This window comes from Camelina sativa, chromosome 20 (genome assembly GCF_000633955.1).
Source record: "Camelina sativa cultivar DH55 chromosome 20, Cs, whole genome shotgun sequence".
Classification (NCBI taxonomy): Eukaryota; Viridiplantae; Streptophyta; class Magnoliopsida; order Brassicales; family Brassicaceae; genus Camelina; species Camelina sativa.
This window is the reverse complement of record NC_025704.1, coordinates 17,130,721-17,146,269: the sequence shown is the minus strand read 5'-3', so window position 1 is coordinate 17,146,269 and position 15,549 is coordinate 17,130,721. Positions and strand designations below refer to the sequence as shown.

General features: G+C 31.3%; 1 protein-coding gene across 2 annotated transcripts; it reads left to right on the top strand.

Moving 5' to 3' along the window:
* LOC104771046 (indole-3-pyruvate monooxygenase YUCCA6) lies at window positions 8,778–12,371 on the top strand. 2 transcript variants are annotated; one of them, XM_010495524.1, is made up of 5 exons: window positions 8,778–10,030; window positions 11,208–11,456; window positions 11,557–11,679; window positions 11,808–11,984; window positions 12,163–12,371. In XM_010495524.1, the coding sequence occupies exons 1-5, from the start codon at window positions 9,326–9,328 to the stop codon at window positions 12,226–12,228; spliced, it is 1,320 nt and encodes a 439-aa protein (XP_010493826.1). In that variant the 5' UTR covers window positions 8,778–9,325; the 3' UTR covers window positions 12,229–12,371. The 2 variants fall into 2 exon arrangements, with proteins under 2 accessions (XP_010493826.1, XP_010493825.1); XM_010495523.1 differs by having other exon boundaries at window positions 11,808–12,371.

Below are 15,549 nucleotides of genomic sequence, written 5' to 3'. Positions count from 1 at the left end.
TTCAATCCTTCCGTGTAACCAAGCCGGTCCGCCCCTAGCCAAATAAGAAGTAAGACGACCGTCACGAGTAACACTCCCAGCAATCTCCCTGACCAAAGAATTAGCTTTCAAAGAGGAGAGCTTAAAAGTAACCTCTCCCATCTCCTGCATCACTCGTTGGATTTTCAATAGCTGGGATCTGTATTTTGGCCAAGCAGACGGATTGTCCAACGCTGATATTGCCGCATTACAGTCTGACCAAATCTCAACCTTCGCAAACCGCAATACCTGCACACTTGTGAGACACCACCAGATACAATGTAGTTCTGCAACAATTCTATTCGCCACTGGTAAAAACGCATCTCTAGCATGCAGAATAGCATATCCTTCGTGATCACGTAATAACCAAGCTCCCCCACAGTAAGAAGATGCATTCACCCAAGAGCAATGAACATTACATTTGGTGATCCCCGGAAGGGGTCTTGTCCAAGTCGGGGAAGGTGTCGCTCCCCCTCGAGCCTCACTGCACTCTTCCTGAGAGTTGACATGCTGATGTTGGATCCAAAACTCCGACTCTTCTAAAGCTAATGCCAGCACTACATGTGGATCTTGCCTTCGATTTGCAAAAACAGAGCTATTCCTCGCCTTCCATATACCCCAAAGGATCCAAGGAATCGCAAGCCTATGTGAACTACTTAATTCTCCTCGTTGCATGAGACGTAACACATACTCAATGTTTTCCACCACATCATCAGAGAAACCTTGATCCGGTAATGGAAGAGAAGTTGCATTCCATGGTTTTGATTTTTATTTTTGTTTAGTAAAGTAGTCGGAAATAATATCATATGAAAATATTTAAAAATATTTTTGTTTGTGTAAATGATTAACTTTATACAAGCAAATGATTTCTTCAGTTTTCCATGACAAGGAGATTCTGTAGACAATTTTACAATTAACAGTACTATCCACACCACACCATATATAAAGATCCTTTTTAGATGATTCTCTTTACACCATGTTCAAGATGGAAAGCTGTACCCTTTCACAAACAAGACTACAATAAATTTTCAATAAACTTCATTTCTTAACCTACAATAGGTCACAATTTCGGGAATTGAATATATACAAAGTGTAAATAAATTAATTAATCGTTGGTCAACCATTCACTATACTTGAAAGACTTTCACAATTTGCGGTGATTTATACTTTAACTAGATAAAGACAGGACAGATTTAAAAATACTACATTAAAGATTAAAATATAGTATTAGAAAAAGAAGACGCATATATTAATTTTTTTTATATATTAACCTTACCTATTTAATTTTTTTTTTGTAATTTGGTAAATTTTTTTATAATTATCTTTTTACATTATTAATATTGTTTAAAACAAAATATATATATATATATATTTTTGTAATCTCAAATCCCTCTTATTAAATACTAACATTTACACAGATTGATATAAACTTGACACATGTCAAAATCTTGTTTATGGCTAACTTTCAAAACCCAACTTTATATAATAAGACTAGATAAGGACCCGTCCGATGTGCGGGCTTAAAGTTTTGTAAATAAAATAAAAGCTAATAAAAATGTATTTAAAATTTATTGTACATTATTTATAAAAAAATATTTTGCTATAATACACTGATTTATACCCATATACAAATCTTTTATGTATGTTACCATTAAAAGTGTATTTTTTACACCTAGGTATATTGTATGTTACAAATATATTATTTACCACCACCTAGAAAATGTGTATATGAACAAACTAAATCAGCTATTATATGTCTCTTTACTTTCACTTTTGCATAGTTTCTATAATCACTAAAATTGTTGGCTCAAAAAACATTTGGAATACAAAATAAATTACATCACAATAGTGTATGATAAACCATAAAGAGAACCTCGGTTCTGCCCTCCTCCCTTATATGGAGAGAACCTTGCGTCCAACTTCCTCCACCATGGAGAGAACCTTCGCTCCACCTTCCTCCCTTGGGAATATAACCTTGCGTCCAACCTCTCCCACCTTCCTCCCTTGGGGATATAACCGTGCGTCCAACCTCCTCCACCATAGAGAGAATCTCGGCTCTGCCTTTCTCCTGTGTGGAAAGAACATATTAACGTCTTTTAGCTATCTCAAAGTGGCCTGCTCCAGCAACCAGTAAAACTAAAGACTTTTTTCCAATATCACAAAATCTTTTAATAGTAACTAATTGTAAATTTTCCAATGTATTCATGGAAGTTTCTTTGACACACCATGAAGTAGCCTCTGTCTTCAAGCTCCTATAGATCTATCAACAACGATTTATGTTTTCCAATCTATCTATGTTTGTTGTAGGCTTGTCTTTGATTAGTCTTTTTTATCCAACCATTAGGTTGATGACCTTCTCCTCTTTATCTCCTTTTGAGATTGAAAGAATGGTAACAATTATGTTTGCAAAAAAAAAAAAATAGGTCTATGACCAACCAATCAAGATTGAGAAATTAGAAGAAAATTAATTTGACATAATTAATGAAATAATAGAAAATTATAAGTACGATAATATATGAATCTCAAATAATTCAAAGATGAAAATATAAATTAAATAAAACAATCTGAAACTACTACAATAAATTTTAAAATTCAGTATAAGAAAAGAAGATGCATATATTAATCTTCCATTTTTTTGGGTCAACATATTAATCTTACCTATTCCAAGCTGAAAAAGTAGAAAGTAGGAGTATTTTTTTGTTTAAAAAAATAAGGAAATTTTGTCTTCCCATTAAAAAAGTTTGACCAATAGAACAAAGTTGAAAGTAATATTTTTGAATAAATTATTTTGTTAGATGAATAATATGAGACGATCTATGTTTATATAGAAGTGAGTATTAACATTTTTAAAAATTACTAATTTTCTGTATATTTTCCTTAATCTCTTTTTTATTTTATTAGAAAATTTATCCCAATGAGCTCATTGTTTTTTTTTTTAATTTCTTGCTTCCCACTTTCTTGTAAGACGTATTGTCGTTCGACGATAAAAATGCTTTCTGCTTAGTTGATCTGGTGTTATATAATCTCTGTTGTTATCTTGCATTTATGTATTCATCTTTTTTTTATGCTACCTGTCTTGCAAATTAAATGAAATAATAATAACACCGTGAGAAATTTGTTAATCCTAAAAACCTTAGTTATTATGCATAAAAAATTTTGTTAACACATCAAAGTCAAAGATTGCGTAGTATGCATTATGAAATTGAGAAACAAAACAAAATTCAAAGAAACGACGATGAAAACAAGTAGTAATATCTAGAAATCTTTTTATATACTTGCTTCGATTAGACAACAAACAAATTGCCTTCGAGACTTGTTCAAGAACAATGATGTGTCAAACAAAAGGTTAATAAAAAAAAAAAATACCAAGAACAAAAAAGGTAATTGAAATTAATTTGTTTGGTGAAAAATATATTATCATCTCTTTGCTTATATAGAGGGGTGTATTTACAATCTTTTTCCTTTTAGGTTTAACAAAGTTTTTTTTTAATATAATAAGATTACAATTATCTTATGCATCATTTTACCAATCTTGAAAACTGTGATTTCTGATCGTTAAAACTGACATGTGTCACAATCTGATGAGTTACTAACTTTGATATGTGATTTCTGATCGTTAAAATTGACACATGTCACGATCTGATGAGTTACTAACTTGGATATTTAATCGTTAAAACTGACACATGTCACGATCTGGTGAGTTTTTAACTTTGATCTCTGATCGTTAAAACTAACACGTGTCACGATCTGGTGAGTAACTAACTTTGAGAATCAACTATATATAATAAGATTCGGTAATTAGATTGGTCCAATTACTTCATAATACAGTAAAACCTCTATACATTAATAAGGTCGGGACCATGAAATTTTATTAATTTATAGAGGTCTTAATTTATCGATAAATTAATATTTTATTAATTTATGAAGATACTTTTAATTTTCATAATTTTGAAATTTTATATTACAAAATAAGATATTTTTGTTATCATTCATATTTTTTTTTTTTTTAAAAATCTTAATTTATAATCTTGGCTATCGTAATTGTTAAGTTTAGAGTTTAGGTAAAAATGATAAATATTTTAAGTTTAGAGTTTAGAAGAAATTGCTACTATTATCATTTACTAGTATCATTTATGGTAATGATGAAGTCGAAGAAGATATTGCGGTAATTTTAGAATCAATTACATGTAAAGAAGCAATTATCGCATTTACGACTTCCCACAATTTTTGGATGCGATTTGAGAAGACGACAATGAAAAAGATTATAGATAAACTCCAATAAAAATGCAAATTCAAGAATATGCAAACAACAATAGAGTCATATTTCACTAAATTTTTTAGATATATATATATATATATTATTATTATTTGATTATTAATTTATGATATTAATGGGACCATATTTTTATACAGGATTTTCAAAATATTATTATCTTATTAATTTATCGAAATGTGTCATTTTTTACACCGGTCCAACTTGCGACCGAAAGAATTTATTAATTTATAGGGAGTATTAATTTAAAGATTATTAATTTATAGAGGTTGTACTGTATAATCCTAACTATATATAATGCTTTTTTTTTTTGTCAACCTCACCTTAAACTAAAATAAAACTTCTCGATTGGTTACCCAATCTGGAGGGAAATTGTTTAAAAAAGATGTAACTATATATAATGCTTTAATGTAAGTAAGTGATAAACATTAATACATTGTGTAATTCTGACAAAATTTAATATACTTATTAGATATTATTATTATTATTATTAATCATATATATACATATATGTATATATATCGTGCGTGAGAAAATACAAAATTAAAAAACACCTACGTCGTGCTAGATTTTCTAATTAAAGCCAAAATTTCTAATACTGTTACTCATGATTAATCACTCATCAACCACCTTAGATTTATTATTGTTTTTGTGACATCTTTTTAAAAATTAAAGCAAAGACTCCCTTGACATAAATCTAAAAGAAATTGTTATAATAATGCCCATACACATCCAATAGAAGCTTAGCAATTAAATTGATTATTGAGGAGAGGCAAAAAGAATAAATATAAAATGGTACCATTTGGAAAAAGAGAGCATTTGAAGTACAAAGTTGCCAAATGTACTATCTATGTGGCTGGCAAGTCACGACACTTCATATGGGTTTACATCTACGTTTTAGTAAGTACAATGAGCTACCACTCTACAGTGAGCTATCGCTATATATAGAAATGGTATTATATGGTGCATAATGGTAGATATGTAAGATGATAATACCTCCATACCGGAACAGCTTTCTTTAGAAGAAAGTCTCCGACCATTTACTTAATATAATTGGTTTTTGCGCAAGAAAAAAAATCCAGAAAATACCCAAATAAGTAACGGGATTATTATGGATTATGCCACTTTTCACTCCAATTATTATGAATCTGCCATTTTTTTCAAATATTTTAGATTTGCCACTTTTAATCACTTTAAAATCTATACATTTGTGAAATTTTTTTGCAAAAAAACATACCCAGACATAATATGTAAAATTGTGTTTAAAAATCTTGAAAATTGGCAAATCCATAAGATTTTAGCCAAAATGGCAAAATCCATAAATGCCACTAAAAAAGTGGCTTTTCATAATTAACTCAATAAATAACATCTTTTCAAACACATTTTAAAAGTTTTAGTTTTGATATAACCATAGAAGAAAAATAAATTGTCTACAATTAAAGTTAATTGTTCATTTAGGTTCTTTTATACATCTAAACAAACTTTTTGATATGTTACATTAACTATGATTATGTAACTAATCCAGTGATGAGAGTCTTTCCTACAATAACTTGCTTCACTTGGAACTTGGAGGCCAAAAAAAGAAACAAAAACTCTTTGAAGGTAAGGATCGTTCTCCTCAATATACGGTTGAGATCATTGCAACTAAGGAATATTGTTGAATCTGTTTTACGGCCCACATTGGAAAAGGGTATCATATTCTACATATTCATACTTTGATTTATAAACATGTATTTTTTTTATGGTTTACGATTTGCTGATAGCGCAAATAGTAAAACATGGGATTCTTACACAAAATGTCACTTATTAGGCCAAAATTTCTCTTTTTGTTATTTTTAAATATGAAATACTTCATAATTTTTTTCATGAAACAAATATTTCATAACCAGAACTATATCTTAAAAAAAAACTAGAATCTAAGACTATCACCAGCCCAGCACCGCTCTCAACGTTTCTTTAAAAAAATATATATATATATATATATATATATATATATATATTATTTTAATCACAATTAATAATAACCACTCAAAAATCGACATCTGTTGATATTTGTTGAGAATCGTTGCTTCCACAAACAACATAAGAAACGATTCTCTTTTTACTGAATCAAATAATGAATTTTTTATTTTGTTTTTGGACCCCATTCATAAGAGTAACTGTGAGAGAAATGTCTAGTAGAGATGCTCTAATAAACCCAAGCATCATATGTAAATTTGTGTTTTAGATATTAAATGTGTTAGAAATATTCCTTTTTAGATACTTTTTTCAAAAATATTTATTTTCTTGGTCATTTTCATTTTTACACTCTTTTACATAATTACAATAAGTTAAATTAACTTTAAAATTTTTTTTTTTAAAGTTTGGGTTCTCTGTGTGTTTGAAAAAAATATATTAAAAAATGAAGTCATAAACTTTATAAATGGAGTTATAAGATAAGTCCCTATCAAGTAATTAACTCGTAAAACATGGAGTCATAAAATTTATAAATGATATTGTAGATATGTTGGATACTTAAGAGTGTAGAAGAAAAATCCGGCGCTTCGCTTTTGCTTTTGCTCGATGTGAAAACAAATTCAATTGAATTAGTACTACATCTGGTTTGAAATCGAAAAGCATACCAAACTGGGAATTGATGTCGACTGATTTGGAGAACATAATATTAGTTTCCTTTACTTGAATTAGTAGCAAGCAAAATTGAAATGACAATGTAGGTCTTCTAACTCGCAAAGCTCGTGATGAAAAATATTAGTTTTCATTATAAGCAATTATGTATCAAACATATGTTTATAAAAGATTTATGGCTTCCAATTCAAACTAATAGATAATAAGTGGATTGACTCATGTCTATTACTCTTTCGGTATCACAAAGGATGATTTTTTAGGATTTTTTTTTTGTACACAAAGATTAATTCCTGTAAACTTTTTTCAAATAATACTAAAACATTGTAAATTTTTTTAAAGTTATTAAATGATAATTTAAATGTTTAATGAATTACTATTGTTTAATAGATATGAGAAATGTGCTGTTATAAATAAATAATACATTTTTATCTAAACATTAAATGCTTTTTCTTAATTTATGTGAAAATCCTAAAAAATCATCCTTGTTTTTATACAGAGAGAGTATATATTAGCTAGTGTTTGTTCTTTCAAACTTTGACGATTACTCTTAATAATTCATTTCAAACAGAATATCACTCTGGACCATTAATAAATATGACACCTCGGTTTCAGGGACTTGCGGAGAGGTTTAAAAGATTGATTTAACCACATCTGTTACCAAAGTGTACTTATCTTTTCAGTTAGTGGTCTTGAAAGAACTCCACTGTTAAGCATGCTTATGTTGGAGTAGTCTCAGGATGGGTGATCTTCCGGGAAGTGACTGTTGGAACTGTGCGAGTAAGGACAAACACAGGGAAATATCATGTGGTGATTTATAGGAACAGTTTATAGGAACGATAACAAGTCTTTAAAACCTTCCGGACGTAGCAAACCGGCCGTCGGATATGGATGAGCTCACAGGCATAATGAGAGGACGTGAAACCCATTGAATAAGGTAGGCCCATGGACTGAAATTGGATATAGAACGCACTAAGAGATGACAGTCGAAGCGTTACAATAAACCTTTTTAGGCCTTCATATACGGGTTAATAAACAATGTTTTGATACCATTTTAAAATTTTATGAGCTATTAACTCAAAACCAATTAGTTAGTAAACTAGCTACATATCTCTTATATATAAATGGTAGTACTTTGAACTGTCCAGGTGGGATCTTAACAATTTAGACATAATTTTATAGTATTTTTATTTGATTTATTGCATTTTTATCATCAATTTAGCTTAATAATTAAAAAAGGACGATGAAGAAATATAAATATATGCATATAATGTTTTACACTATTAGATGGGTTACTGAAAATTATGAATACCATTTAATGTTTCGAACTTTTGACAGTTTAGTTTATTTTTATATCTTAATATCTTGAATGCATATACATCAAAGATTCTTAGTAACTGCATGATGAACAGATTGCTGTATTTGCGAATGTTGTGGACTAATTTTCTATTGAGGAATTCCTAAGTTCATCATATTTTATAAACAGTGATATGTAAAATATTTTGCAAAGTAATTAATGTATATAAATATAATGCTGAAATGATGTAGTAAACAAAAATATATATTAAATTTTATATCAACTAAAAACATAATCATATTATTTGTGCACCCATTGGTTGAGCATAAGACAATCAAAAGATTAGTTACATCAATCTTTGAGATTTCCATAAGGTAAAGAAAGAGTCAAAAGTTATATAGTGGAACACCAAAAATCTCACAGGTGGGCAATCTAAAAAGAGAAGTCCATTAAATATATAAACACCCTATTTAAGCATTTTTTTTAACTAATTAAGCACACATATACGCACACTCATCATATAAATATACACATAATCAATCACACATAAGAGATAGTCACATCACAACTAACAATCTCTCTCTCATATAAGTTTGAATGGCGATTTAAGAGACCCGTAGTTCTCTGATCATCCTCCTCCGGTTTCTACTCTCATCAAAACACAACACACAACGCTTATCTCTCACTATCTCTTTACTCATTCTTCTCATTTGGATAAGATCTCTCTCTTTCTCCCTCTTTTTCAGCAGATTCAATCCGAACCCTAACCTCTTTGATTCCGATATTTGGAGAATATTTTCTCTCTTCAAAACCCATTATAAATACCTTTCACTAAACAAAAAAAGTTTTTACCATCTCTCTCTTTTTGTTTTTTGTGTGTTCTTTTTAACTTAACTTACTCCATGCCATCAATGTCAAATTGTTCTATCTGTCCTTTGCTCTTAATTAGTCTCAACACCACCACCACCACTTCTTTACTACAAACCCTTCTCGTATTCTCTTAATCAATACGTACTTTATTAATACACATTACAAAACACGCACACACACCAAGTCTCTCTCTCTCTATATATATAAAAGCCAAGAGAGAGAAACAAAGAGAAGTTATTTTCTTGATGGATTTCTGTTGGAAGAGAGAGATTGAAGGTAAACTAGCACATGATTACTTGTCTAGCCACCACCGAGGCATGACGTCACCACGTCGTATCTGCGTCGTCACCGGACCGGTGATCGTAGGCGCCGGACCGTCGGGGCTAGCCACGGCTGCGTGTTTAAAGGAGAGAGGAATCACGTCCGTACTACTCGAGAGATCAAACTGTATAGCATCACTATGGCAGCTCAAGACCTACGACCGTCTTCACCTCCACCTCCCTAAACAGTTCTGTGAACTTCCGATAATACCCTTTCCGGCCGATTTCCCAACCTACCCGACGAAGCAACAGTTCATCGAGTACCTTGAGGACTACGCTCGGAGTTTTGACATAAAGCCCGAGTTCAACCAGACGGTTGAGTCGGCTGAGTTTGATAAAAACCTTGGGATGTGGCGCGTGACGAGCGTGGGAGAAGAAGGCACGACGGAGTATGTTTGCCGGTGGTTAGTAGCGGCGACGGGGGAGAATGCGGAGCCAGTGGTGCCGAGGTTTGAGGGGATGGACAAGTTTGCCGCCACCGGGGTAGTTAAGCACACGAGTCATTACAAGACCGGTGGAGATTTCGCTGGAAAAAGGGTTCTTGTTGTCGGATGTGGAAACTCCGGTATGGAGGTTTGTTTGGATCTATGCAACTTCGGTGCTCAGCCTTCTCTCGTTGTCAGAGACGCTGTGAGTTTTTTTTTTTCTCTCTTTCTTTTGCTTTTTTTTTTGTTTTCTTGAGTTTTTTAAAAGAGAAAGTATTTTGGAGATTAAATTAACTTTTTTCGTATGCGTTTTCGATATTTTGGCTCCTTCATGTTTTGTGGAGTTCTTCTTCTATGCTAAAAAACAAAATCTTGAAAAGCTTTTTCATTCAAGTTGATCTTCTTCTGATATTAACTGTTTTTCTTTTTTCTTAACTCAAGATATTACCTACTTTATTAATAAAAATTTCTTTTTGTTTTCTAGGTTTTTTTTCATTTTCTAGGATTATGTGTGCATTTCTGTAAGTATTATCCGATATCAATATAATAGTCTAGATTGTACTAAATTCCGTTCCACCAATATATATGTTTTCTATGTTCTATAGTTAAATGAGATTTAGAAGAAAAAAAAAATTTTTTCTTAAATATGATAGAAAATAGTATTTGCTTAAATGACCACATATGATTTTGAAGAAAAAATAGTTGTAAGTTTCTTTACCCTTACTATGCATCTTATTTCTTATTTTTACTATTATCAGTTATAAGATTTTTTATTATTGTAAGTATTTTTAAAACAAACCAAATTTTATACAAATGGTGTCTAAAGCCTAAACTAATATTTTTAAGAAATATATTTTCTTTGGACATTTAACTATCTTTTCTTTATTATGATTTCTCTGAAATCATGTGCAACTTTTTTTCCTATTTTTTGTTTTATATTACTTTTTTGAAAAAAAAAAGTATCATATTTCTTTTGCTTTTCAGATTGATATTCTTATTATTAAATCTGTTTAGAAAATTCGTAAAATTTACGGGAAAATACAAAGGCTGGTATTATCCTAATTTAAGAATTTATTCTCTCTTTTAGGCCCTTGTGACTTCAAGTTCCAACAATTGTTAATATAGTTTTTTATATGAAAAAGAGGTTTACCTAATTTCTTTAATACATAATATCATTTTTATAACATTTTCAAAGAATAAATACTATGAGAACAACAACTTTATTGGGATTGTAACGAGCACGCGCAAACATTCTCATCCCCAAAAAAAAAAAAAAAAATCTCTTAAATATTATTTTATAATTATGATTTTTTCTCATCCGAATTATAAAGTTGCAGTATTTTGCTAATTTGAGTTTATTTTTATATTTTTAACTGGTGAAGGTGCACGTCCTACCACGAGAGATGTTGGGTACTTCGACTTTTGGGCTGTCCATGTTCTTACTCAAATGGTTGCCCATCCGGCTCGTTGACCGTTTCCTCTTGGTTGTTTCCCGGTTCATCCTCGGGGATACAACCCTGTTAGGTCTTAACCGGCCTAAGTTAGGCCCACTTGAACTCAAAAATATCTCCGGCAAAACTCCGGTTCTCGACGTCGGCACACTCGCCAAAATCAAAACCGGAGATATCAAGGTACGGTGTACGGTTATATCTAATCAAATATGATACATATACATGCATGCTTAAGACCTGTTTTACTGATATTGATGTTGATTTTGTTAATGGTAAAAAGGTGTGTTCCGGGATAAGAAGGTTAAAACGACATGAAGTTGAGTTCGATGACGGTATAACGGGGAGATTTGACGCCATAATATTGGCAACTGGCTACAAAAGCAACGTACCCTCTTGGCTAAAGGTAATCAATAAATGATAGTAATATTGGTTAACACATATTTATTGTTATTTTCTTATATAAGACTAGAAATATATCCATTGTAATAAAGTTTGTATTAAATGGGATTTGGAAAACAAATAATATTTCAGGAGAATAAAATGTTTAGTAAGAAAGATGGATTTCCAATACAAGAGTTCCCAGAGGGATGGAGAGGGGAATGTGGGCTATACGCGGTCGGATTCACAAAACGTGGGATTTCTGGAGCATCAATGGACGCAAAGAGAATAGCTGAAGACATAGACAAGTGTTGGAAACAAGACGAGCAAGTCAAGAAAATATGATCAAACCTATAGACTATAGACAGTTGAGAAGATTAAGATCGGTTTTCTAATCAAGAAAACATAACTTGCCAAACTGCCGGTAGCGATCGGAAACTGATGGTTTGGTTTAAAAGGAGAATTGGACGGGGAGGAGAGGTGATGTAAATTAAAGACTTATTTCCAGCTGCGATGCAAATTGGGGAAAAGAATGAAAAGGAAATTTAGTGAGAGTGATTGTGGTGGGAATTGATGATCATCTGCCCCAAAGGAGAGGGGACCCTCTTCTCTTTGCATGCTTATAACCCACTTTGTAAATCTTTCTATACCTTCTTTCTATGTTTCTAAAATTTTCTTCTTTTCTCTTTTCTTTTTTGTATTTTGTTTTTTTTTTAGTTTTCCTAGTTAGGTATGCTCTTTGTTTTTCTTCCCTGTTTTGGTTCAATTTTTTTTTGGCAGAGTATTGTGGTGAGGTTTTTGTTTGTTATATACATAATATTTGTTTTAACTTTTTAACTTTTAACTTTGAACTAAACTCTTATTTTTAACGGACATAAGTATAATTGATTATATGTGTCCTACCAATGAGTGTGTCAATGAAATTTCCTTGTCGAAATGATTTCATTCCCTAGTAGAAGCGTCATATAAATTAGGACCACAGCTTGTACATTCGTCAGAAAATTAAGACCTGCACATTTATAATTCTGCTGACCGTTTTTTCCAATTATTGCTAGATGTACGGCCTCCACATGATTTTTTTTTTCTTGTCATATTTTTGTTAATTAATTTGGCTATATCGAAATCTATACTAGATCTCTCTAGTCATATATATATAACATCGTACGTCCGTTTTAGATTCCATTGTGGATCTCATAATCAGGTTGTTTTTACCTTGGCCGTATTAATACTCTGCCAAAAAATTGGTAAAACTTGTTATACGTACTTCCGTGTAACAAAAACAATGTTTTAGCAACATTCTACCTGTAAATTATATTCAACTAGACTATATTTGACAATTAAAGAGAAGAAAAGTTCACCACAATATATTAATTGTTAATGGGAAGCTCGTCCGCGATCGATTTTTTTAGTAGTCTCTCGCTGAAGAAGATGTCATCGATATTATTATATGTAGCGAAAGAGCCAAGGCATTTGTATTTAAGGCCACTCTACATTTAAAGGGTGCATAGATAGATAGCCTTGTAGAGAGCATTCAAGTCTTTTTTTTTGCTTCTCAAACACAGGCATTGGTTTTAGATGGAAAAACTAATGTTCTAGAATTGTCAGTAGATGGAGACTCTCATTACATGTCTCCATGAATTTTTGTGTTTCCTCCTCGTGTGAGCCACCTGAAATTTTGATTTCTTACTTTGATGTTTTATACGAAAGGAACCGGATATTGTAGTAACAAATGGTGAATCCTATATCGAGAAAATCAGAAAAAAAAAATTATTAGTGACGTGTGGAATATGAAAAAGACTACTAGAAAATACCTAATATTGCGGTCGTTTTGGTTGGCAAACAAAGAGATTCATAAATTGTTGTTCAGAATACGATTAAAACTTGTGAAGAAACTGGTTTGAAATATGTTTCACTTGAATTGTTTGAAGATTTACGGAAGAATAAATTATCATTGTACTAAAAAAATTCAATTTAGACACATATATTGACGAGGTGTAGCTTCCTTTGCCCCAACATCTTGACGAAGCAAGATAAGATGATGTTGAAAACAAATATTAGTGGGGTTCATCCAATGGATGTTACAAATTTTGTATCATGAATGAAGCCGCGTTTCATATATCCCTCTCCAAAATGGGCGTGTCAAATTTATAACATTTAGAAAGTATCATTTGCATGGTTGATACCGTGGTCCAATATGTGGGTACACGTAGACTGAATGTGAGCATTGTGTTTAAAATATAGAGGAAGCTTCAATAATTACTTTTAATGTTTGGAAGGTACTATGCAATTTATTAGCATTAAGTTCAGTTAGATTTTTGGCCGCCATGAAATAATCAAATCTATCTTTAAGATTTCGTAGGTCAATCCATTAACGTATGAGCAAAGGTGTTAGACTTTTTAATGTCAGTACTAGTCGATAGAATGGACTTAGAGGCTAAATAGGATGGTCAAAATAAGATGAAGACACCAAAGTCATACGTAACACTGGTGAAAACTCGCGGCAGTTTTGGTTTCTTCAGGACCAAGTTATGATTCTTTAAGGTTATTACTAGTCGATAGAATGGACTTACAGGCTAACCAATCACACTTTTGATCAGAGACACAAAGACACTATTACTATTGCTAAGATAGACAAAATTTATGAGAAACTCAATAAAGTTATAAGTTTTCTGCCAAAGAAGACAGGGACATATAATTATAATCGGAACATAACAAATAGTTTTGTGTTTCTTTCTTTCGAAGTCTTTGGACCATCATTAATCATGCGGCTGACCTTAGAAAGTCAATGTATATTAGAGATTGTATTCAGTTTGTCTTTAATGTCAAGACTGATCAACATACATAATTATATTCTCTAAGATATGGTTCATTTTTCTCACTCAGAACTCTACCTATTTAAATCCTGAAGTTTTCAATTCATCAGAAGATATTTATACATGAAATAAAGATTTAATTATGACAAGTATAATGGAAAAGGAAAAAAGGGGAACAAGGATCTTACAGAAATTTACTTTTTGTAAAAAGCACATAAGTAAACAAGCTGGAGCCCTTACACTTTTGCCAAGCTGTTGGGGAAATTTTAGAAAACAAAATCAGATATTCAGATCCCAAATCAAATCTTTCAATTATATTATTGTCAACATCGAATCTTTAATTCGAAATTTCCATTTTTTGTATTTCAATTAAATGTGGTTGAAGTAATTAGTAGTGGCTGACTCCAAATAGGCGAACAGATTTGATATATCATTACAGTTCCTAGTCCCACATTTTTTAACATAAGAAGCACTTACTTTTTTCAAATAATGTTTCTGCTTTTTCTGAAGTTTTTTCTTTCTTTCATTTTTTGCCTTTTTTAGTTTATGCTTTTTCATGGCTCTGAATCATATGGTTGGCTTGTCAACCATATTGTGTTGGAAATTGGTGCTCTTTTACATCAAATGGTGTAGATGATTCCATCCATATATTCTTTATACATACGACTGATTATATATTTTTTCATGCACTATACAAAAAAAGTTTGTTTTAAAATAGTTAAACTTGATTAACATATCACTGTACAAACGAGTACATGTACTAATTAGCTCAGCTGCTTAGCAAAATGTGAGCTTACATGTCGAAGCTTGACCGATCAAAGAACAAAAAAGACCATTAATATTCGGGAAAAAACTAGTAAAATCCATGTTTATGATTGAAGACACACATGAAGGTGGAAGAGGAAAATGGTGTTTTACAAGAATTAGAAAATGACAATACAAGAATCTTTGGCTAATGGACTAAATCTATTAGACAGAAGACAGTAAAATGTGAGCTGTCTCAAATTTTAAACCGAAAAGGGTTACATAAATCATCAATATGACATAGTGGACTTGGTAACATGAGCATTTAATAAGCTACT

Coding starts and splice junctions, on each gene's coding strand:
- LOC104771046 (XM_010495524.1), top strand. CDS start 9,326: ATGGATTTCTGTTGGAAGAGAGAGATTGAAGGTAAACTAGCACATGAT. Junction 10,031..11,207: donor CTCTCGTTGTCAGAGACGCT/GTGAGTTTTTTT, acceptor TAACTGGTGAAG/GTGCACGTCCTACCACGAGA. Junction 11,680..11,807: donor ACGTACCCTCTTGGCTAAAG/GTAATCAATAAA, acceptor ATAATATTTCAG/GAGAATAAAATGTTTAGTAA.